Below are 26,413 nucleotides of genomic sequence, written 5' to 3'. Positions count from 1 at the left end.
AGCAAAAATTAAAATAGAAATCAGAATACTTTTGAAGGATATTTTTATTTTCAGTTTTCCCTTCCAACATATATATATATTCCACATGACAACAGAACATGACTTTGTTGACACACCCATATATCCCTTTTCTACTTCCCCTCTCCCTTGAAACCATGAATGATATTTCTATCCAAAAACTGAGTATTTAAAGCCATTATCTAGTATCCATCTTGTAAAGATGCAATAATGTACAAATTCTTCCGATGATCATGGAAGTGTTCTCAAATAGGTTAGAGCTGATGAAGTTTTCATTAAAATTAAAGCAATTGTTGATCAGTCAATATTTTCAGTCAATCTCATCAATTTCACTACTATTACTCTAAATAAGATAGCAATTAAATAAACTAGAAACTGTTTAAACTTTTGCACCATTTCAATGTCAGTAAATAAAGGCCCCTGACACAATAATAGGGAGGGGGTTTGGGCTAGCAAACCATGGCCACTATCTCCCTCCCTATAATTTTCACAATGATTTTCATATAAGTGTGTTGTCACCACATATGGAATTTCAATATCACTGAGAGTTGGTCTCACTCCTTTCCGCTGCCCCCACCCTCCCCCACCTACCCCCCTCCCTGTTAACAGTGAGTGGAGATTCTGATTCATTCAAACATTTTTTGTCTTCCTGACAATTCTTCACATCAGTACTGTTCACATGCAAAGAGCAAACTGATTAACTTTCAAAATTGTTGACTTTTTTCTGCATTATTGAAATGAAATTAATGAAACTTGACTAGTCGAGATAAGGAACTACACTGTTGATAATGTGGAAATTTCCAGTACCCAAAAGGCAACAGCGCCAAAAAATTTATCAAATCAACTGAAGATGCTGAATATTTTAATGGAAAACATTGCAAATGTGCTACAGGCAGCAATTAAAAATTAAACAACCCCAAAAACCAATATCTGAAAAGTATCTGGAATTTCAGCCAAGACATAATCACATTAGAATTTTAAAAGCGGTGTTTTGAAGAATTTCATTGCACGTTTGCAGTAATTTAACATCCCACATAATGAGTAAGATTAAGCATGCTCTTACGTAAAAGATCGTATATTTGATTCAGACAAATTGATAACCAGACATTGTGGTAACAGTCACGTGGGCAACCACATATACTTCAGCTGGGAGGAAGGGGTCTTAAGGAGGGGGGGGGGTGGTGGTGCTGTGTTATTGTACATTTGCTGTTGTAAAATAAAAGTCAGATTAAGAAACTCAAATAGTGAAGGAAACCATTCAGGCACACAAATATTTCTTTCACATAAGTAAAATGTTGGAAAAATTCATTTTCCTACAAAAACCAAACTTTAGTTCACCTCTTGCAATTGTCATCAAATTTTTAATAAAATTCCCACAGGGAATATTTTAGGCGAAACAGAAGTTATTAAAACTTGACTCAATCGGGCAGTAGTTAAATTCTCTCCTTTTTGCCATCCGAGGGTAACATTGCACTTAAAATAAGCAAAATCAATAAGCATTCTTTGGTGGATGTAATTTATGTGAAGATCGAGGGAAAATATTCAGATATAATGTTATTTATTGATGGCAACTTTATCAGCAAATATAACTATATCTAAATGTCAATCAAACAGGTTTATGTACTTTGCAGAGTCTTCCGGTAACTACCTTACATGAATGCTGACCTTCTAATATTCTACCACCCCCCCATCCCTTCCCACTCTTATCCTAAAGCAGCTAGTGAAAAAAGGGAAAATAAAGATGCTTATTCATCCCAAGCAGTATCAAGTTCTGCGGTAGTATCGAAAGAAATTATGAAAATCAACTTGAAGCGCTGTTCTTTAAAAAACTATTACATGACATGATGTAAAAGAATGTTTTAACGTGTCCCTCCTTATGCCAACTTTTGCACTAATCTATTAATATGCTTAGTAATTTGGCGACAACTGCAGACATCAAGCTCATCTGTTATGAAAGTATTATAGCCCTCATCAGGCAAAGGCTTGATACATTTTTTTGCTCTCTATGCCACTGTGTCAAAAAGAAAAGTTGTAATTCACTGCAAAAGCCCCTATAAAAATGCAAAAATCAATATCGAACAATAGAGATTCCCTTAGCACATTCCCTTAGCACAAGTGCATATTTTCTGAAACTTCAGTGCCTGTTATGTGAAACCGCACAGGACAACACATTACATCCTGTGCAGCCTAGCTGCGAGATGCTGCAGCCCCCTCGGCGTCCTTCTTTTGACACGATGCCTAACGGTAACAGTCTTTCTCAAGATGTAAACATCTGTGGTGACAACAGTGATGTTCACTGTTGCGTTGCATCTTCTAGTTTCTTGACGAAAAACCAAATTTGGTAAAAGTTGTCGTCACTAGACAGGAAAGAGTATTCTCTCTCTACCAACCACCTCCCCCCACCCCTCCCATGCCAGTCTTCCTGCCCACTCCCTGTGATACTCATGTGTTTATGTTTGTCTCAAAGTGGGATCTCCAAATCTCATTTGCAAAAATCTTGAGCCAGTAAAACATAGTAAAAGCTGTTTGACAAGGAGTTGTTTGAAAAACCTCTGCTGAACCATTTCCCCTGACAGAAGATGGAATATGGGGCATGGTCCCATCCCCATCCCCCCCAACCATCCCAACACTTGTCAGCTTAAATTCCACATATGTCTAAGATTAAAAGTCACCTGTCGCAACCTATGGGAGCTATAAGATCAGTAGATAGGATGAGCACAGGATGCATGTATGTATGTGTGTGTGTATGTGTGCGTGTATGTATGTATTTTAGGTCCTCCTGCAATCAGAAACACTTCCAAAATGTCTCCAGTTTTAATCCTGTTCAAATGGAAAGATGCAAAGTAGAAACATTTGAATTCTTGGTAGAAAAAAAAAACAAAACAAAAACAGAGAGATGATTGTTTCTACCTACAGGAAGTGTCCGTTCTTGACAGCTGTGAATCCAGAAATTCCACAGCAGTCTCCTAGACTCCCTTGTTCATATTAACACATGAAGCCATGCATATATGTTATCTACAAAAAGATGAGACATATTGTGACACTTTTTCCAGACACAAATATCAAGAATTTGAAGACAAAAGCCTCCGGCTCTGAAAATTTGCCCGCAAGGTCTTTAGTCATCGATGCTTCTAGTACTTTATGGCGATGGAAAACAGTACGATCGAGACAGGCTTTTCATGTGTACAGATCAAAATCGATCCTCTTCGAAGTATGGAATTGCTGATCTTTCCCGACTTTCCTCACGAAAACGCCGTCCTTAAAGTAATCCTGGCTGACCCATTCCTGCATCTGCTCGCTGGAGTAAGGGCCGTACGTCTTGACATCTGCCTTATTCTCCCACTTGAACTCCCAGCGGACGGCGTCTGAAAGATCTAGCGCCTCCTCGGAATCATCTGCAGCGATAAAAAAACAACGTATTTGAAGAATGCAGAAATATAGTCCACTGCACGAGTGGTTTCCTGACATACAAAAGAGAGGATTTCTTCTGTATAAAATTCTTGGTTTCATTTGGCAGATCTCTGATACATCTAAGAATATTAACACCACCAACCTAAATTGTTAAAATAATCCCTTATAATTTATGTAATCATATGAGCAAGAAAAGTATAGTAGCAGCCCAATGGATTCATTGGACGAAAAAAGTTGCCATTCAAAAAGAGAGAAAGGTTACAAGTACTGTACGATCTGTATTGATGTTTTACAAAAACCAAAATAAATATGATTTTTTTTTTAAATTTCCTTGCTTCGCCTGAACTTGGGAGGATTATCGAGAGTTGAGTAGCTGCAAACTTCCAGTTTGAGGTGCTTCTAGGATGCTTTTCGCTGATCATGCATTAGCTATGTGAAATATGCCAACTTCCTGAACTTGATGTCGTTGAAAAGATGTGTATACAAAAAAGTAACAGCTAACTCAAGGAGATTGTTTGGGTTAACAACGAAAGAAAAACCTGAGCATATTTAACAAAGTGACTATGTAGGCAAGCACCTGGCAAAGAGCAAATTTTGATTGTTAAATTCACATGACAAAGTGACAATACAAATGGATTGACATCAACAGGTTTATCTCCCCCACCCCACTCCCAATCTAGTATTTAAACAAACACAATAGCAAAGTTTCAATTATCAAGGTGATTTGAGCTTCTATTGAATCTTTCTCTGTATGTCTTAAAATTCCCTACCTTTTGGTGTTGGATTCTCGAGTTTCTTTTCATCGACTTCCTCTCCAAACATATCGAACGCTGCGTCTACCTGTTCTTTCGCCTTCTCCTCCTGTTTCTTGAGGAGGTGTTGAATCCGCTCGTAGGTGTAACCGTAGACCTCGTAGTTCCCTCTGCACAGGATATCATCCGCCAGTCCTGTTAACTTCAACAAATCTTCTTTGCTCTGACCGGCCTCTTCTTTGGATTCTTCCTCGACCTTCTCTTGGGAAGACTTTCTGTGCTGCCTCTTCTGGTTCTTTTACCTCCTCCTAACCTTTGGAGTGCTTTTGTGATCGTTTCTCCGGGTTTCATGAGTCCGGCTATCTCGGCTAGGACTTCCTTTTCTGGTCGGACTTCCTCCTCGCCTCCTTCCCCTTCGTCGCTCTCCGGACGCTCCTTGACCTTCACCCAGTCGATGTTATCCAGCCAGTTGTCCCTGACCTGGTCTTCCTTCTTGACAAAGTAGTTGCCGTCTGCATCGAAGCGTCCTTCCGACATCTCCTCTCGAAGATTAAAGGGTGTCAACTTCACCCCTTCGTCAACTTGTATCGTTTGGTCTTCGGCTCCTGAAAAAAAGTGACATGATAAGCTTCTCGATCAGATGAAAATTGGGCTTCTCTTTTCTATTATGTGCACATATGCCAAAAGATGCCTTAGTTAGTTATGATTACATTTCTGAAATATTATGAAATAAAATGGTTGATGGGCTTCAAAAAATTGTGTATGATGAAAATACTTGTATCTAATTATGTGTTCTAAAGGCCAAGGAAACTTTGTGGAGGAGGTATCTGGGGAGCCCTAAAGACTTTGGGAACACATTTCTTTTGGTTAGGCTTCCCTCTTCCACCCATTCCCACCCCTTAAGCTCGGCTTCAATATATTAGTAATCATCAATTCACACGATATGTACGGTATATCACGCTTGTATATACTCTCTGTCATTTCAGAATCCCATTGATCGATCCCTTTTTTTCATTATTTCACAATTTATTTTCAATTGGACATCTTTTGATGTTGTCTGAATCCTAACGCTGGCCGATTAAGGAGACAAAAATGGGTATACCAAATACGTCACTTTGTATTGTCAACCTCTTAGAGGTAAGTCCTTCATGTGAAAGCCACAAAACATTTGAGACCTCTGCCAAATTTTCATTAACAATTGCTTATTCGCACCTCAGTATGATCCAACGCAAGATCTCATCAATACAAAAGAATGTAAAATTGTGTCCAATACTACAGTAGCATTGACCTTTCCCAAATGAGACTGTTTTGACCAAATTATCCCCCCAATTCCACTCCCCCCCCATCTCTGTCTTCCCTCCCAACACCTCTTTGAAAACACAAGTGTCAACTGTACCTTCCACCACATCATCCTCATTCACTCCGTACTGTTCTTCTGTCGTCTCATCATCATCTTCTTCTTCATCGCTGTCCAAGGTGTGATTCTGCTTAAATGTCCTCAACCGTTCTCCTTTGTTTTCCTCATCGACTGCAGCAACTCCAGCCTTGGTCTTCTTCCAGACAGGCTCTTCCGATTTGTCGATGCCCAATTCGTCGAAGGAAACTTTCCTTTTAGACATATTTGCTGGAAAAATTCATGAAAACAAGTTGTAAGGGAAAATGAAGGTTCCTTGATAAAATTGTACAGTACATCATATCATTCAAAGTTATAGTGCAACAGGTCTACTTGGTGGGAGGGAAAGGGGGGGGGGGTAGAAATATTGGGAAATGATAGTCCAACAACAGGAAGAGTAAGTTTGATAGTGTGATTGATAAATGGATGTACCACTATCACCAAAATGTGACAAGATTTAGTTTCATGAATCTTGTAAAGAATTCTCATCAGAGGAAATGTATGTTGATGTCATACTGTAAAGCAGGTTTAATAGGCGGCTATATTTTTGTTAGAACAAGATGCAAAACATTCCCTGAGGTTGTTCAGGGCATTTTTATATTCAAGTAAGTGCTACTGTACTTGTGAGTTGTGACTGCTATGATCAACTATTGACAGATCTCTAAAACCACATTCCTGCTTTTCAAGATAGATCCATGAGGACTTACCAGATCTCATCGAATGTGAGATGTGTAAATTAATAGCATTGAATTCTTCTGTACATGATTTTGTGAAATAATGGGGTGGGCAATTTCATCACCTAGACTGTGTGATAACACAAAATTATGCAAACTTGACCTTCCCTTGCATGCTTTAAAAGCAGATAAAGATAGGCCTTGAGCAATTGAAAGAACCATAGTACTGTCAAACAAACAATAGAGTAACCTTATCTTAGAGGGTGTGAAGACTCGCGCAAAAAGAAACGTCTCATGCCGGTAATCTGACCTAGTTTTGGGTGAGGTGTAACAGAAGTGTAAGACACCACCATCGATCCCAGAAAATAAACACACAGCTTGCCCCGTCAGTAATTAGACACTAGTGTACAGTCAATACATGCAACTACTGTCAATACCCACAACACAGAATACATAGCAGCAATGGACATCTCAGGTCTAGATAAAAGATAACAAGGTATCACGTTTCATTACTGTCTGCATTTTGTAGCGACAAGAAGAACACTTCACTTGCGAGCAACGGAAAGTTAACTTTTTCAGAGCGTGGCACGCGGTTTGGGGCGAGTCTTCAATGCCTTATATGTTAAAGCACTTTTCATGTATACATATCAATTAATAATAACAATACTGATAACAAAATTGATAATGCATCATTATCCAGATAATGTTATCAGCTCAAGGCACTGTACAAAGTAAAACAAAATGGACCTCAAAAAGTACTGTTGCCTAGGCCTACTATTCAAAGCAAAGTTTGAAAAGTCGTTGCCTTTCTTACATTTATAAAATCGCATAACCTAGAAGGTGAAAGAAAATGCAATGGGAGCAATGTTTCCTTAAGGACAGGGTGACTCATGAATGAGAGTCTTGGTGTGGGTAACGCTTGGTTCTTATAGTTAGGAACAACATTGAATGAACGGCGTAACTTGTACTGTAAGTTACAGTAATGCATAGAGTACTGACTTTCGTGAAATTGGTACTTACCTGCAAGAGGGTTAACCAAAAGCATGCAGTTACGACTAGCGTACTTAACAGACACGGCTAATTGAGGAAATGTCTATGGCCTAACGATCTCAACTTAATTAATTATGCATTTCATCTGTACAATGCAAATACCTCAATCCGTTAGTTATCAGTGCACGTAAGGAAAACTGCCTTTCTATTTACACCATAGACGTGTTGACACAACTTACAACAGAATTAACGATTTGAATGTCGCCCTCTCAATTTTATTATTGTTATTTTTTTTTGATCTCGTGTCCCCCTATTGTGAAACTACGGAAAATGTAATACTGTAAATTAAGGTGACCAGACGTCCCCGATTTTCGGGGACAGTCCCCGATTACAGTGTGCTGTCCCCGATGAACAAGTGTCCCCGAAAATGTCCCCGATCCGTCAAAATGTTCAGGAATTTCGAAAATATCCCACATTATAAGTAAAATAATTGTAAAAAAACAAATTTATTCAAGTGTGCAGTCGCAGAACGGAACTAAACAGTATTTCAGGTGGGCCAGTGTAAAGTAGAATATGCTAGATCGATCTAGCTTAGCACTCTTTCGTAAAGTAAATAAATTTCATCTAAGAAAAAGCTACATTTTTGAAAATAAAATTGATTTAAAAAGTGCTTCTAAGTATCACCATTTTACATCTAAGCACCTTAGGCACTAGAAAATTTTCCAAAGGGGAGGGGGACACCCACTCCCCTTAGACCCCTCCCCCCATATCAGTTACGCAATAAATGTCCCTGATTCCAGTCAGGCAAATATGGTCACCTTACTGTAAATAGCTAATAGTTACTCAGGGAGAAAAGGATCCAGGTTTCACCGAGCAGTAGGGAAGTAAATAACACACTAACTGTGTGGGCAATTGCCCACATAGTATACTATTTTGCCCGCCTAGTAAACGAAACGTGCCCATTACCCGCTAACCCAGTAAATTACTAGAACACAAGTTTTGATATGCAAGAAAATAATATTATCGGGAGACTATCTCATGTAGAAGCACGAAGGTGTGGAAAAGGAAATTATTTCACGCACAGGCGTAGGCGTACTTAATCTAAAAAGTAAAGAAAAGAGGTAGCCTACGTTCCCCGTGTGATATATTTTATACACTGTATACACTTCTTCGTAGTGTACTGTTACATTGCAGTAACAGTGATAGTGCGTAATCAGGCAGGGGCGTATGGAAAGCCATTTTAACATTTAATCGGGAATTTCAGATATCTTAAATTGTTTCTTATTTTAGATATCTAAAATTCTTTTTCAGATATCTAAAATTGAATTCGAGATATCTGATATTTTATTTCAGATATCTGAAATTTTATTTCAGATATCTGAAATTGAATTCGAGATATCTAAAATAGTTTTCGAGATATCTGAAATTCTAATTCAGATATCTGAAATTGAATTCGAGATATCTGAAATTGAATTCGAGATATCTGAAAATGAATTCGAGATATCTGAAATTCTAATTCAGATATCTGAAATTGAATTCGAGATATCTGAAATTGAATTCGAGATATCTAAAATTCTATTTCAGATATCTGAAATTGAACTCGAGATATCTGAAATTGAATTCGAGATATCTGAAATTGAATTCGAGATATCTCGAATTCAATTTCAGATATCTGAAATTCACTGGTGTTTCGAGATATCTGAAATTGATTTTAAGATATCTGCAATTATTTGTAGATATCTGAAATAAATTGGAGATATCTGTAATTTAATTTGAGATACCTGAAATTATTTCGAGATATCTGAAATTCCTTATTAAATGTTAAAACGGCTTTCCATAGGGGCGTCGAAAGCTATTTGGGATTGGTACGGCAGATCAGAATGTGGCCATCTATCATATCGGGGGGGGGGGGGGGCGTTTGGTAGGGCAAACTACGCTACGCGCCACCATGGTTGGCGCGTAGCGTAATGGAGAAAATTTTGATAAAATGCCCCCCAGATTGCAGGAAATGGCACTTCCCGAGCTTGAAAACAAGACCCCTGCCATGCCAGAGTAGTCACATTTAGCCTACTTGCCGTCATTTTTTTTCTTAGTCCTATTTTTTTTTTTGGCGCGCGTGAATATTGGTCCGGCGTTCGCCGGACCTGCCGTACCGGCTCCGACGCCCCTGTCAGGGGTGTAGTAGGCCGAGGATGTCTTTTAACTAGTTGTATCCTGTTCGATGAGCTCTACTATAGGAGCTCCTGCAGGAGGGCATGTCTGATTGGGTTAAGTTGAGGTATATATAAATTATATACTGTTACTGAATTGGAGCAGTGATAATCGGAAGAGGTCTAGCGATGTCCAAACCCTTGGAAACCGCAACAAGTTCAGATATGTGTTGTTCCTATTGTAAAATGTCTTTAGAAAGTATCTCAGAACCCCCGGTGGGCGGTTCATGATGGCGAAGTCCCGGGAGCTGGCTGTAGTATCTTCAGACATTTATCATAGTAGCGAATTTTTACTTCTTCACTTTTTAGCAAATGATTCGCGCAAATACTAGTTACTCAGTACCCCCCTCCCTACCCCGCTTGCCCGGATCCTATTTCAGCCAGAAATTTCCATGTGACCCCCTTTTGTTGGATGGATAAACATTTTTTGAAAGGTGTAAAACTTTGCTGCATTGGTTGATGTATTCACTAGTTTTTTTTCCCAACCCGGTATCGAAAAAATTAAGTTTATAATGGAAATGTTGAACTACTTTTCCTAATCAATCAGAGTTATTTGTTCTGTAAAGAAAACGCAGTTATAATGGGGAATAAAGACAAGAGAAATATATATGCTTTCTCGTGGACCCGAGTTTAGAAAGATATGTATTAGAATGAATTCATTTCAGTTCAATTTTGATTACTTTACGAGAGGAAAAACAAATGCGATGAAAAAAGGAAGAGTTAATAAAAATTTGAAAACAAATGTAAAGTTGAACAAGAGATTAAATACGCCTCATCGAGGCCATGATTTCACGGACGTTGAACATCAACCCAGTCGAATCGACGTGCGCCCTCCATTGCAAGTCAGCTAGTCCACTTCTGGCCCGAAGGCGAGACTCTCAACGTACTCTCCCAAACGCTTTTGCGGGAGGATATGGAATTGGGATAATTAGCCGCATATATAAACATATAATTAAGAATGAACCTTGGTAATGCTACTACTATGCAGCCGCCTCGCATCCGATCGCCATGGTTCACACGACTTGAAGCAAACACCGGCGCACAGCGCCGCTCAACTAATCAGGCCATTATGCAGCTGTGACTCACATTTTCGTTATTATTATACTTACAAACAATAATTATTGATCATAGATCATTACATATATATATATATATATATATACATACATATATATATATATATATATATACATACATACATACACACACACATATATATATATATATATATACATACAAACATACATATATTTATGTAATGATCTATGGTATATAGGTACATAGGGCAATAAACAATATTACAGTAAGAATAATTTATTTACAAAACTTTTTAAATCAGCTTAAAAGTACATAGCTTAAAACAAAAGATTTTGAAATTAGTACTTTGCAATCTCATTAATATGTAAGAATATTATACATATTTAAGTTTGACCTTTGAGTTGTTTTAACATTACTGCAAAATATCAAAAAGCCATAAAAATAATTGAACAATTACTAAAGGCGTCACCAGTACTGCCTGATCCCCCCCCCCAACCCCGCCCCTACCTCTTATAGACCTATGACAGAATGTCAAAATGCTTAATCACCCACATGCAGCCCCCTATCTAATTGAACCCTTAGAATAATATATTTAATTGTTTAAGAACATTATCTCAAGAAAAGTACTTTTGAAAAGTTTTAGAAACTGATAACACCCGAATTGGAGACAATATAAATTTATTGATTGATTTATCAATTTTGTGAAGAAACCTTTCAAAAAATGCGAATTTCACTAAGTAAGTTAGTTAGTGGTGAATAGAATGGTGACGAATATAATCAAACATTTACCAATAGAAAATGATCAGTGCTTTTTAGGATATTACCCCAACTGTTATTTCTTTTATTAATCATTACTTTCTAAAATATAGAACTGGTAACTTTTAACCATTTTTTTTAACGAATTTATGAATAGGCGGATCATCTTGTGAACATGTCTCAACCAATAATAGCAACACAAGAAAAAAAATGGCTGACAAAAAAGCAAGAAAAAGTTATTTAGAATTTAAAACATCAATATTGACAAATTTATGACAATTGTTAAAATACAAGGTACAACCCAAACATTTTTCGATAAAGAGATGGCGCTGTTGCAAAGTGATCCAGTACAGCAATACACCGAGTTTTCACTGTCGTCGTTTTCTTGGTGTGAAGGTAAGCACCCCGGATAACAGCTACGCTGAACGGCGACAGTTTGGGCATTTCTGATCACTGTGAGCTGAAATGTGAAGCCCAAAAAGAAAATAATTATAAAAAATATTAAAAAATTAAAAATAAAAAACGAAATAAATGTAAGGAAATACGTGACACTCACAACAGAATTAAAGCCAAAGATGTAACAACGTATAATTGATAATAGTCCAGTCAATCTGTGAACAAAAAAATGGATCAACCTCAAACTAATTGCAAGAGAATATGTTTTGGCGGTTTCCTACCGACCAATACATTGTGACAAACATATTAAACATATGCATTCATCGAGGTTGCAGAACCGAACCAAAGTGGCGCTTTATAACAAAATAACAGTGAATATGATTTGAATAGAAAGGGTACTGCCTATACCGACATATACTTCCATCACTCTCTCTCTCTCACTCTATTCACATTAGTCGGCATTCTAAACAGCCAGGGCACGGACGGATTAACATGTCGGAAATGGACATTGGCGGAATTTGCACATACAGATTTCTGTTCGGCGCTCGAAAAAATGGCCGTTTACGGGTATATTTCTGTTCCCTCTCTTTAGTAAACCATTGCAGATGAACTATTGTCCCGGTATTAGATTCTATATTTACCATTTAACCGCTGAAACCTCCAGAGAGTCACGCATACACATAGAAAAAAAAGTGAGCATTATTATAATTATACGTTGTGTGGGAAGGTACGGGTTCTGTCGCAAAGTTTTCTGAGGAACATGAAACCACATACCTAGAAGCAACTATTACGAAATAAATTCACGTTTAATTGGGTATTATTTTCATCCTTAGCCATAATAGTTTCGTATTGCATGAAATTAATACACGCAAATCCATTTGTAACAATGTACTTTGTTAATTGTACTGGTATATGACCATTACTGACATTACTAGTTCAGAATGGTTCTATATACGGACTGTCCTTGAAGTGCAACCTTAATTATACCATAAAGCATGCATGGTACGTTGCATGTACTGCTCTTCACGGTATACAAGAATTACAATAACTGTATGAAAACATGTGGGCAAGTTACTTTGTGGGTTCGCTAGAAAAGGCATGCAGTTATTGGTGAAATAAGTATGGACAAGGCATATAGGCATGTTGGCACACATTACATTATTCAAGTTAAAACATTACGGACACAATTGTGATTTGTGGACTCATAAAGTTGGAAGTTATCATTGGTTGCCCTGGTTAAATGACCCCCAAGAATCGCTTGTTGCCACCCCTCAATGATGAGAATTGCTACTGCAAAATGTTCCTCCACTTTTGTTCCCATATAAACATATCTATATAAATGTTGTTGAAATAATTCTTTTATCTTTCCTACAAGATCAAAATAAAGCCTATCTGTTCCTCGTCGTTTTCCTTCCGTCATCTTCCAAAAAGGCTTATTCCTTTATGTTTTGTACTGTATCTCCCAAGGATGCATGCATTTACTTCGTTCTTGAGTTTGAAAAATTCTTGTTTCCTGATTCTGAAGTTTACCTTGAAAACCTCACGGTATATTGCGTTTGCCATGTGTGCATCATATACTAGTCTTGCTCTAGTCTTGCTTTAACCTGATCCAAATTTCAGTTTCATTTTTACAGAAAAAAAAACCCTTCTTTCTAACTTCTTATTGTTTTATAATAATCTGAAAGAAAACATGTTGGCTGCAAAACATACCATGTTGGTTAAAATTAAGTTAATTACTACAGAGTACGCTTTAAACTGTTTCAGATATAGCTAGTTGTCACTTCCAATAGAGAGTATGCGTCAAAAGCGTATCCGACATTGTATGCAGCAGACACAGATACTGACAAGCTCTCTACGCATCTCACTTTAGGCTGGGGATAATAACACCTTATTCTGCAAACTTTACGTTTTCGCTTCCGTCGTGCCGCACACTTTTAGTCCAACTTAAGAGCTGTATAACTGAAGTAATTGACCACATAAGATAACCAGTGAAATGATAGTGAAAATATATAACAGCCCTAAAGATGACAGAGTTTATGACGGCGGTACTCTGCAAATGATCGAACTGGCACACACACTTATCCGTAGATAATTCAGCGTTGCCTTTTATTCATCGAATTTAAAGGTCTACCGACACCTATAAAATATCACTGTAATAGAACCCATTGATATAGCTGCAACTACCATCAACTAGGGAGTTGTTAACAACTCCCTGCATCAACATCCATCAAAGTTTGACTAAGTCTTTTCTGAATTCTAGTTTTATTTATGAACAAACATTAGTTAAGTTTTGCACATTGATGATGTAAAGGGAGTGAATGCTTAATTTCATTTACGGTATCCCTTTGTTTTCACAACCTTAGTTTTGCACACAGGTTCGTGGACTCAGGCGATTTTTTGAAATATTTAAATCTCTTCTTTGAAAAGAGGAACATCACATTATTCAAATGATATATGTGGGCTTACAATTAGGGGTTAAATTATTAAGTGCTAAAAAAAGAAATTTTGTGGAGTGCAACACTCTACGTCATAGTTTGTACATATTTAATAAGTTTCCCAGATTTATCAAAACTTCGAAAGTGTGTATCTTAGAAACAAAGAGAGCTATTCCAAATATTTCAACAAATATTGAATGAGTTTATCACACACATTTAATGTACTGAATATGGGGCAAATTGGCTAGGTGTCCGTAGATGACCTACGCCGATGACTTAAATTTGTTCTAGTCTTGTAGTAGAGTAACGCATATATGATGCATGTAGGTCTATTTAGGTGGCCGGGTGACTACCAGTACGCATTATGGCGACTATATGTTATAGCCAACATCCTATGAGCCTTCAAATGGCCCCAAAAGTGAACCCTTTTGTCCAGAAAACGGAACGTTATGCCTGTAACGATTGCTTTATAACTCTATTCGGTTAGGCTATAGACATATAGGTCTATGCATTATCGCCGTTGGACGATCAGATTCTGACACCATAATGCTCAACCAACCTCCGTCGGCGACAATACGTTCATACCAAACATCATAAATGAATTAACTGTCTTGAAATCGCGCCGTTAAACTCATCAATTCTAAATATGTCTAGTTCGTAAGTCCGATCTGATGTTCAATAACCTAGGCTCATGGTCGTCTGCTTTACAATTATATAGGCCTAACGTTAGGCTATATGGCTAAGGCGAAGAAAATACCACGCATTAATAGCGTCGTTTGCTATAGAAATGACATTTTTCGAAAGATTTTCTACATTTGGCGAAATTCTTCAGCAATTTTCTTGACAAGGCAGTTAATTATTACCTGTTCTAAAACCTGAGAAAGTTTACTTTTATGAAAAAGGTCAATCTTGTCGTCTGCAGTAGCGTACGTGTAACCTTGGCAACCGCGTATTACATGTGCACGGTTGCCGGTGATGTATGTGTTAAGTTTAGCACTGAAAAAAAAAACATTTTTGCAGTTAAACTTTCACTATTTCTGCAACATCTTGTACAAGTGATGGTTGCACATATGGAGAAGGGCACAGTTAGTCTGCCCAGGGGAGTATATTCCTCTCATACACGCCCCGTCAACACCCGACGTTTAAACTGGACCTCGATCAACTGACAATTTTGCGTCTGAGCATAACCTCACTCACCCTACACTCTCCAGTACAAGCTTCCTTACGTACACCTTCACCAGATGCGTTGAAAGGTTTATAGCATCCTGGTGAACCGATATACCCTGCTGTGGTCGCAGAGTATGTACAAGAATAGCATTGGTTGCCAGGTTCTGTGACTTCCACTAAGCCTATCCTTCTACCGTTACATAGCGTCTCGTTACAGCAACTGTTACAGCTTCTGTAACCTGGTTGTGTCATACATGTATCGGCACACGATCCCTCTTCTGCGCAGCGACGAGTCAGGATGTATTCCCTTCCTTGGTCATCTTCAGCGGTAATTTCAGAAACCTGTAAATTCGAGAACAAAAAACATAATTATCTATGACGTTCTTACGTCCGATACACTAGAATATGCTATAATTTCAGATATTGGTCAGCCATGTCCAAACTTCAGAAACCATATCGCCATCCTCAAAGCATTTTCTCGTAACCAGCGTTACCAGCGACAGTTGACGAAAAAACGCTAGATTTGCGAAAATAAAACCCTAGAAAACGTTAAATGGTAGTTTCCCTAACATTCGTGTTGTTTGGAGTCAATTTAGCACAGATTCGTAGGATGAATGGTCACCGATCACAAAATAGATTTTGAATAGTTGATTTGAGTAATAGTCTGACCCAGAAAATTTGAAAAAAATATGGAAATTTTCGGTAGGAAATTCCGAAGATTGGGCAAACATACTCAAAATAAATTTGGATGGGTCTCCAAGTAAGAATTTTGTCTAAATAATCTGAAAAGTGGTCAATTTTTGGTAAATTTAACTAGTTTTAGGCAAAAAACGGTAGAATTACCAAAATTAGAAAAAACGTGCGCTAGAACCCCACAAATGACTAAAAACGCTAGATCTAGTGTAAAAACGCTAACTCTGGTAACACTGCTCGTAACTGGGGCACGTACAATTCATGGTTGGATTTAATCCCGCTATACCACTGCAGTATCGGTTAGTACATGTGTTTTAAACGTTTAGCTTTAAATGTTATAGCCTACTAGAACAGATATATAAACCATTTGTGTATGTGATGCTGTATCATTATACTAAGATATAGTTTTATAATCCGTTTAGAATGCTCCTTTAAGGCAAACGTTGATATTTTTTTCGACAGCTCGTTTTTTTTAACACTATAATATTATTAGCAGTGTTGATACATTGTTTTAAAACGTGTCATAGTTCAACGCTGAAATAAACTGAACTATCGGTATCTTTGATGTCTGCCTGTTTTTCTTCTTTAGATTTTCTATCGTCTTTATGTAATTTACATAAAATCAATTCGGGTATAAATTGCAGTCGGCTCAATATTTCAAATACCGTTCGCGGCAAATTAAAACAAAGTTATATAACAATGTATAGGTGATAAACTACATACATCAACTACATTAAAGGTCCATTTCAAATACGGTAGCAAAGTAAAATTGAGTTAACATTTGGAGAATTAAAAAAAAATATTGTCGACGAAAGTAATGTATAAAGTTGATTCATCTCACTGTAAGAATACATATAACGTCCGGGGGGGGGGGGGTACAATCGCCACGTTTTGTACTGGGAGAGCTAGGGTGTTAAGTCATCCATGGGAGGGGTGGGTATAGACCCTGAAATTGTCGATTTTTTTGCAGTCCACGTAAAATTGATCTTTTTGATCTAAAATTGATTGATTTGCAGTCCACGTAAAATTGCAGTCCACGTAAAAGGTTCCGGAGCTTGCGGACGAAGATAGATTAAATTATATGTTCATTTTAACATCATGTCCCCATTCCAAGCTAGCTATCATATATCATCTGAATCGAATCTGAGATGGGTATAGGTGTGTGGTGGGTCGAGGCGCAGTCCTCATGGAAGAACCTGCATCATGGGCATAAAGTATTGCGGACTCGCTGAAGTGACGCAGACACACGCTTTCAAACTTAAGACCCATACTGGGTTCCTGTGTAATTTGTATAGACTTAGCAGGTTTAAAATTGGCGCCAGATCGATCGCATGACTAGAAATACACTAAGATATCAGTCCCTAGGTCTCGTCCGAATGATACGTAGACTAAGTCCCGTTAAGCTACTTAGTGAAGAGTGGACTATAGTCCTGTACGCGACTTAGTGATCTTTGTGAAACCGGCACTAAGTCATATCCACTAAGACGCGTCTTAAGACCACTGTTGGACGCGACTTAGTGCTTTGTGAAACAGGTCCCAGGTCTCTTATCGTTCTTATCCATTCCACACTGCAGAAGACCACAGATTCACCCAAGAACGAAGACTAAAATCTATACATTTTCTATATACGTTTCTATATATACCGACAGTTTTACTTACCAAACAACCAGTAGAGCACATTTTGGTTTTCACTAAAGGATGGAGTTGGTCAAACTCCTCCCAAGTACACGATGAATGACCGTACTTTACTCCATTGCTCTCCCTGTATGTACAGTCATAACACTGTGTCCCTGCACCAGCTATGGGAGGTGTCGATGAACTTCTTTCATTATTGCAGAGGTCTGTTGGACAACAATCTCGATTATCGTTACATGTCCCACACCCCCGGGTGATGTTTGATGACGTCACTTCCACCTGTGGGAGGAATAGTCAGGGAGTTATGAACGACTTCATAGGGAGATAGGGAAGTCTGGGTTTAGACGTCAATGGGTGCATTGTTTTTTTTTTGGTAAGGTTGGAAGTCGGGGGAAGTGGTGAACCCTACACCCTCTGGATCCGCGCATTGTTTTGGTAATTTATCGTATCCTTTATAATTTTATCTTTATCTTTTGGATTGAAGGAGTATACCGGTAGGCCTTCTAAGGAAATTTCCCTTTGCAGAGCGTAAAGAAGGAATGGTATGTGTGTTATGCCTCCATGATTCTTTCGTGCTGTTAGAACGTATCAATCGGCTTCAGAGCATTTTTTTTGCATTTCGTATTCATTTTATAGTCATTTGAGATCCTGTTGGGAGATATGCCAAGTTTAAGAGTTTCTTCATATACTACACTGGAAAGAAATAACAACACAGAGTTATCAGATTGTACCATATATATAGACTATACACCAAATGAAACCGAAATGGGACGCCGGTTGATGCGTGTGCCGGAAGGGGGGGGGGGGGGTGAGTGGGTTGTCTCCCACTTTCGTTATCATCGACGGAGGGTTATCTGGAGGCACCTATATCAATTTAACACGAAATCATTCTATGTCACAGTTTGATGCATCTGACACATCGAGTCACAGGAACTGTATCCTCATACAAAAGGCTGGCAACTTTGAAATTACATGTTATTATCGTGATCTATTATATAGCGTTTTATGGGGATATTTCCCTCAACAATAGCATAAACATAGACAGGAAATAATTGGTTAAATCATGATACAATCACAAGACGTGTTTACACGTTTTTACCTCGAGGACGTTTTCCGAATACATCTATCTTTCGACAAAACATCATTTCCTGATTTTGAAGGGTTTCCTCGCCGGTGTACTAAAATCTTCAATTCCATATGACTCGGCTGACATTTAATATCACAAAATTTGAGATTCCATGTTTGTTGTAAACGTGTGGGAAAGAGGTTTAGGCTAATGTTGGTTGCAAAGAGAAGATGGTTTCTGCCAGAATGATTTGACGAATAAGTTACAACTTAAATTTTGCTACCAATATGCGGTATCATGTCGTTGTATGAATATTCAAAAACTTACGTAACACTCTTCGTCACATGCGACGATTTCGGTCGAACCATGCAGCGGTCGTGAACATTCACTCTCATGAAGTGACGAACAATCAAAACACGTTAAAGCGGAAACTGAAGGAAAACCTAATATCGGAAGAATAAAAGAAGTGGTCAAATAACGGTCATATCCTGTATTAGTACCAGAATGTATTGTTTTCTAAGAGTGACATCCTTTATTCTTATACCTCCCACATGGCAACCCGTCCATTCCTAAGCCCTAGCTTCCCACTTCCGCTACATTGCCATGGTAACGATCTATCCCGTCGTTTGACGTGTAGCCTGTATAACTATACTGCTCCACATAACATATTGTAAAGATGTTAAAGCAGATTTATACGCATGTATAATTCGAACATAAAAGTGAAAATAAATCATATACAGGATGTAGTTAGTTCAATTAATAAAAATTGTTGCATTGACTTCTAAAACCGTTCACATTTCAAGGTCGCCATTGAGCAAAGACATATAGTTTCAAGTTCACTGTTTTCAAGCATGGCTTGTAGACAATGGTCTGGTTGACCTATAGCCTACAAAGACTACTTTTATCAAATAACTTTATACATTTCCCAGCAGAGACTGATCTTTCTATGTCTCGGTCTTACCAATGAAACTATTAAAGACATTAAATCGCTTCTTCGATCTGATATTAAACTTTAGGTAACTTTGCAGTATCGTTGTAGCAACATAATATACTACAGGTCGACATCCTTGGCGGGTTTCCTCATACTGCATGAATTACATATCATGCCCTAGAGTACACTTATAGGTACTGGTGTATAACTATATACAATACATATTTTCCGTATGAACGTTATGAAGTATGATGAACATATACAAGTGACCGTTATTGGACTCTGTAGCATATTTATGGCCAAACCTGTTGACATGTTTCTTTTAATATGTCTCCCAGAGCACGAAAAACCCAACAATTTGATCCACTTAAGACCCAGTCCCCATATATTGAGACTAATTACCAGTATCGTCGAGAGCCAGGTCGAGCCGTTTGGACAAATATGTCACCGGGCTCATACTTAAAGTTATAATTGTTTACCCGAAGCATATATTGCTCCCCTATTCCACTAATTGATCCCGGGCTGCACCAATGCCCTCCTGTCCAATTTCATTATGACGGTGTTACGTAAAGTGAAAGTAGCACGTGTCCCTTCGCAAGGGCATTTACAAGTATAAAACCAATTGCACGTCTCTGAGAACTATATAGATTCAATATTGCATATATAGGCCTGCATTACAATGTCATTGAGTCCAATAATTTACTACACTATACAATGTTATTGAGTCCAATAATTGACTACACTATAAAATTTTTATTGAGTCCAATAATTTACTACATTACAATTTTATTGAGTCCAATAATTTACCACATTAAAATGTTATTGAGTCCAATTATTTACTTCATAATGGATTTCAAAAAGCTACAGATAGGCAAGTGTTATATGCAAAACAATGATATTATAAAACTTGTTGAAATTATTTTAAATTTCCTCAAATTTTATAGAAATTAAACTTACAAACATAGCATGTCGTCAAAATAACCAGAAACGTCACTATAGAGCCTGCCATGGTTCCTAACGGATGAAACACGAATGAAAAGATGTCACATATAATATGTTATACGCTTTTACGCCGACGCTAAACATGGCTATACAGCCATAAGGAAACAAACGAACCGCATATAGTAGGTCACACTTCCTTAATAATATCCTGTTATACACGTGATTGCAGCTAAGAACAAGTTATCACCAACGAGAAACGAAGGACGACAGGAATCATAAAAGCAAAAACAAAAAAATTACAACAATTTGGGAAACAAGATGATATATAAATTGTATGGTATATGGGTTGCGTTGATTTAAACCACAAAGTATAGTTGACGGTCGGATGTCACGTTTATGTCTCACACCACAATTAATTGTTCCATTGACTTACACACTAAACTCGTTACTTTCAAGACCTGCCAAAGCAAAGATAGAAGTTTGGTAAGAACTGGTATATCCTACTCACCACATGATAACTGAGATTTTGGCCTATCATGGCACTTGCAAACTTTCATATCATGACCGTTTCGATTTTGAGCTAGAAGAGGAGCAGCATACTGAAACCCCTAACCTTTCATCTGCTCGCTCGGAGTAATATCAACATTTGATCAAAGATTTTTTTAAATGGTTTATATCACACCTTCGATCCTCCCTATTTTCACACCATCTGTACTTTAAATTACGCTCTTTCATATAAAGGCTGAACGAATAATGATCGTAACTGATAACATGCTTAAACAAGCTTTACCTTAGGTTCTTTTACCTCTTTTCTCTGACAATGGTTAACCTTTCGAGCGGATGAACACTACTCTATAATTGTGGTACGGTACCTTTATGTCAGATAATTGCAGATAGTCGCTTTCACAACATTACACACCAATTCTGGTGCTGCATCGATTGATCGACGAAAGATCCGCCAACGTGCAGCGAGAATGCCGAATGCATTCTCTAATATTCGTCTTGCTCTGCTGAGTCGATAATAATATATCTTGTGTTCATGCATGGTCCAAGTTTGATCCTGTTCAGCAGATGAGGAAAAAATATAAATTTGATGTCCTTTGATCGCAGAAAAAAACACACAAGAAGAAAAAAAAAGGTACATTTTACACATGTCAAACATTTCAAATGAGCATTCCGAATATTGTTTTATGTCAAAGTAGAAGATTTATATAATAGTGTTCTAAGTAAGTAAGTTTCATTTGAAACAAATATTAATAGATAGCATTTATAAAAAAAATTCAGACGCTGGAAAACACTTGAACCTGTGGCGAGAGATTCATCTGGTAACAAAACTTGTGAGTTGCATACCTGGGAAAGGTCTCATCAGATTCGGCTTCAATGGGAAAGCTTCGTCCCTAACAAACACCGGCGGAACTATTGTGTTGGTTCCTGGGAGTGCTCTTAGATCTGGGATGTTGAGCGTACCAGTGTTTAACTGCTTCCCAAATTCGCTTTCATGCACTGAATACCCCACCATCACTTTCTCGTCCAAATGCACCAATGTCAACCATGACAAATTTGTATTGTACATCTACAACTGCCATCAGTAAAATGGAGAATGTTCCCTTGTACTAGTAGTTGAAAAAGTCGCTTCCTGCAAAATTATAAAACAAATTTATATTCGCAAATGAACTGGACACACGTCAGTCCCGTTTATTTTATAAGGGTTTATTTGTATAAGCGTGGGGCTTAAATTATGACACTTAGAACTTTCTATTGGCAAACTCTACGCAATATCGAATAAATAGCTCTAATTTCAACACTACCTAGCCAACCTTTGTCTATTTGTATATATAAACTTCTACATTATCGAAACTTTTCACGACTGTTAACCTCTAATCACGTCATACATAAATTCAAAAGCAAGGCATAGGCCTAGACTATAGGCACAAGCTATAGGCATTTAGCTAACTTCACAGACAGACAAGCAGCCTCTAGCTCTTCCAGAGTGTAAAATATCACTAACCAGCCATGCACATTCTGTTTATGTCTTCAAATATCGTCCCATTCTTCTCTGCAAACATATCATTGGAGGACGTTCGAACAATTAAGAAGAAGAACGATGGCAAGATATATCCAACGTGTAGACTGTACAATGCATGCAATGTAGAGAACTGACCAGTACGTGTTGATATGGACGCCTGTAAAATGACAACAAAAAATGTCCATTGCAAAACCACTGTGTACGACGGTATAGTAAACACTCGTATATAGATATGCGCGCACCATGGCGCGCACGCACTGAGCTGGTTTAATGTACGTACAACATGCTTACAGATGTTGGATATTGCTGTGAGCGCTCGAGCGTGTGTCACCGTATGCACGCGCGTGCACGGGGAGGACAAAGGTCAGACTATTACGCGATATAGCTATATTAAGCCTGCACTTAATTGTGTGCAGAAGACGGCTCTGAGAAGACTGTGTTGGTTGCGCCTTGCAGCGTCGGTCAAACAGCAGTTAACGTGTGTGAATAATCCAAAGAAACTAAAGAAGGGACATTATAGTAGCTGAATATGTTCCACTTATTTATGCCATCTTCATCAACGGAGATTAAATATTAAAGTTGGAAAACACCCAACTGTCTTCATTTGGAAACGATCGAGGAAAAAGAAACAAAACAAGAAATGATCAAAAATTAACAAAAGTTGGAAGTATCGGAATAATATAAAAATAAAGAGAGTTCGAAGTTTAAAAAAAAAAAAAATCAAACAGAATTACCACAAACCAAAACAGAAAGCACATGAAGAAAAGAAATGAAAAATTCAATACAAAATTTGGGATAATTACAGACCGATGTAAACTCAAAACAAAACAAGGGAAACAGTATCATCAAGGAAAACTTCAGCAATTTCCATGCTTAACAATAGTCAAGAAAGCCAAATTTCCAAATGAGGAGAGTTGGGGTGGGGTGGGGTGGGCCAGTGTAATAACTGGACACCCAACATAGAAGTTTTGTCTCGCCCTATATAGGATAAACAGAAGAAAGGCGTTGGCGTTAAATTGCCCTAAAGTTTTGAAGACTCAGTTGTGCGCTGATAGCTGACTCAGCTTTTCAATAGAAACTGTTTTGAACTGGAGATCTTATTGGTTTTAAAATTTCTGTCTCGCTAGTCGACTTCCAAGGAACATTTTCCGGATAGTATATATAACGATGAAAACAGTGGCAACAGGGGGAAAAGGAAGTGTTTCTTGCTACGTACAGCATAAAACCACCGCGGCTACTTTTCTGGCACGTTTTACAAGCTCTATGTTCTTCGGGAATGTTCTGCCATCATTTAGCCTATTAAGTACCACTAAGTGTGGAAACAGATTTGCTCCTGTTAGAAATACATCACATTTCCCCACGTGCTGATAGTACGTGAGACAGTCTTTTGAATGACAGTGCGATACAAAAGATCGTACCGTCATGAACAATGGTAAGAGCATGTATGGGAATCTGATTGAAATAGCTGCACGATTTAGGTGTAACTTAACCATTTTATAGACAGGAATACGAAACTATGCTTAGACACCTAACCCCCAGCTTCTCCCCCTCCTTTCCCTCATTACCACGCATATGACTCATTAAAAGGTGACATTGTGTGCATTCTATTCTCCATGCATAAAAATCGAAAGTTGCGATATAATGACACTATAGACAAAATAAACTAGTGTCGATACAGCAGATTTCCCGCCGAGAACAAAACTAGTATTAGCGTGGGGGCTTCAATTATAACACACTTAGAACTTTCTATTGACAAAATCTACTCATTGTTGAATAAATGGCTGTTATTAGAACACTACCTAGCCTACCTTTGACTATTTGTAACTATAAACTTCTTATTGGTACTTTTCACGAAGGTTATAACCTCTAATCACGTCATCATAAGATCATAAATTCAAAAGCAAGGCATACCTAGGCTGAGACTATAGGCGCAGGCTATATGCATAGACTTACTTTACAGAAGACAAACAGCTTCTTACAGAGTGTAAAATATCACTAACCAGTCATCCACATTCTGTTTATGTCTTCAAATGTCTTCCTAATCTTCTCTGCAACCATATCATTGGAGACGTTCGAACAAATAAGACGAAGAACAATGGCAAGATATATCCAACGTGTAGATTATAAACTGCATGCAATGTAGAGAACTGCCCAGTACGTGTTGATATGGACGCCTGTAAAATGACAACAAAAAATGTCCATTGAAAAACCACTGTGTATGACGGTATAGTAACATTCGAATATAGATATGCGCGCACGCACTGAGCTGGTTTTATGTACGTACATCATGCTTACAGTTATTGCAGATATTGTTGTGAGCGCTCGAGCGCGCGTGTGTACGTGTCACCGTGCGTACGCGCGCGTGCACGAGGAGGACAAAAGTCAGACTATTACGCGATATAGCTATATTGAGCCTACACTTAATTGTGTAAAGCAGAAGACGGCTCTGAGAAGTCTGTGTTGGTTGCGCCTTGCAGCGTCGGTCAAACAGCAGTTAACGTGTGTGAATAATCCAAAGAAACTAAAATGGGACATTATAGTAGCTGAATATGGTTTGCTTATTTATGCCATCTTCATCAACGGAGATTAAATATTAAAGTTGGAAAACACCCAACTGTCTTTATTGTGAACGAGGAAAAAGAAACAAAACTAGAAATGATCACAAATATTATGTGCGACTATGGATGACCAAGGTGTTTGGTTGGTTTCATCGTAGAGCTCAGGCTATAGGCATAGGCTAAATTCACAGACAGACAAGCAGCCCCTTACAGAGTGTAAAATATCACTAACCAGACATGCACATTATGTTTATGTCTTCAAATGTCTTCCTCTTCTTCTCTGCAACCATATCATTGGAGACGTTCGAGCAAATAAGACGAAGAACAATGGCAAGATATATCCAACGTGCATACTTTACAATGCATGCAATGTACATGTACGTAGAGAACTGCCCAGTACGTGTTGATATGGACGCCTGTAAAATGACAACAAAAAATGTCCAATGAAAAGACACTGTGTATGACGGTATAGTAAAATAAAACACTCGAATATAGATGTTATTGCAGATATTGCTGTGAGCGCTCGAGCGTGTGTCACCGGTACCGTATGCACGCGCGCGTGCACGGGGAGGACAAAGGTCAGACTATTACGCGATATTGCTATCCCTTACTCAAATTACATATCTGGTTTGATATCTGGCTATATCTGGATAGATAAAGTGTTTGATGTGGCCATATGATGCCAGATATCTTGTTATAATTGTAAGCCAGATATCCATATCAAGTTTGATATGGCCATATAAAGCCAGATATATCTTGATATACTTGTAAAGTTGTAAGCCAGATATCCATATCAAGTTTGATATGGCCATATAAAGCCAGATATCTTGATATAATTGTAAGCCAGATATCCATATAAAGTTTGACATGGTCATATAAAGCCAGATATATCTTGACATAATTGTTAGCCAGATATGCATATAATGTTTGATATGGCGATATAAGGCCAGATATATCTTGATATACATGTAAGCCAGATAACCATATGATGTTTGATATGGCCATATAAAGCCAGATATATCTTGATATAATTGTAAGCCAGATATCCATACGAAGTTTAATATGGCGATATAAAGCCAGGTATATCTTGATAAACATGTAAGCCAGATATCCATATAAAATTGATATGGCCATATAAAGCCAGATGTAACTTGATATATAATTGTAAGCCAGATATCCATATAAAGTTTGATATGGTCATATAAAGCCAGATATATCTTGATATAATTGTTAGCCAGATATCCATATCAAGTTTGATATGGCCATATAAAGCCAGATATAACTGGATATAATTGTAAGCCAGATATCCATATAAAGTTTGA

General features: G+C 37.9%; 2 protein-coding genes across 5 annotated transcripts; both read right to left on the bottom strand.

Moving 5' to 3' along the window:
- Nucleotides 1-26: 26 nt before the first annotated feature.
- On the bottom strand, nucleotides 27-7,503 carry LOC139980513 (CD2 antigen cytoplasmic tail-binding protein 2-like). The gene is given in 5 exon segments (XM_071992197.1): nucleotides 27-3,413; nucleotides 4,200-4,460; nucleotides 4,463-4,786; nucleotides 5,578-5,805; nucleotides 7,269-7,503. Coding segments are annotated over 5 exon segments (1,056 nt in total). The 5' UTR covers nucleotides 7,294-7,503; the 3' UTR covers nucleotides 27-3,195.
- Nucleotides 7,504-10,055: 2,552 nt separating this feature from the next.
- On the bottom strand, nucleotides 10,056-25,396 carry LOC139980511 (uncharacterized). Of its 4 annotated transcripts, none has more exons than XM_071992192.1 (6): nucleotides 25,324-25,396; nucleotides 20,523-20,579; nucleotides 18,962-19,077; nucleotides 17,593-17,847; nucleotides 15,271-15,582; nucleotides 10,056-11,702 (listed from the first exon to the last, which is right to left on the bottom strand). In XM_071992192.1, exons 1-6 carry the CDS (start codon nucleotides 25,379-25,381, stop codon nucleotides 11,490-11,492), a joined length of 1,011 nt encoding a protein of 336 aa, XP_071848293.1. In that variant the 5' UTR covers nucleotides 25,382-25,396; the 3' UTR covers nucleotides 10,056-11,489. The 4 variants fall into 4 exon arrangements, with proteins under 4 accessions (XP_071848293.1, XP_071848295.1, XP_071848292.1 ...); XM_071992194.1 differs by lacking the exon at nucleotides 25,324-25,396 and adding an exon at nucleotides 24,534-24,606; XM_071992191.1 differs by lacking the exon at nucleotides 25,324-25,396 and adding an exon at nucleotides 21,858-22,041.
- Nucleotides 25,397-26,413: the final 1,017 nt, after the last annotated feature.

Source organism: Apostichopus japonicus, chromosome 15 (genome assembly GCF_037975245.1).
Source record: "Apostichopus japonicus isolate 1M-3 chromosome 15, ASM3797524v1, whole genome shotgun sequence".
NCBI lineage: Eukaryota > Metazoa > Echinodermata > Holothuroidea > Aspidochirotida > Stichopodidae > Apostichopus > Apostichopus japonicus.
Note: the sequence above shows the minus strand (reverse complement) of the source record. Positions and strands in the feature narration are given on the sequence as shown.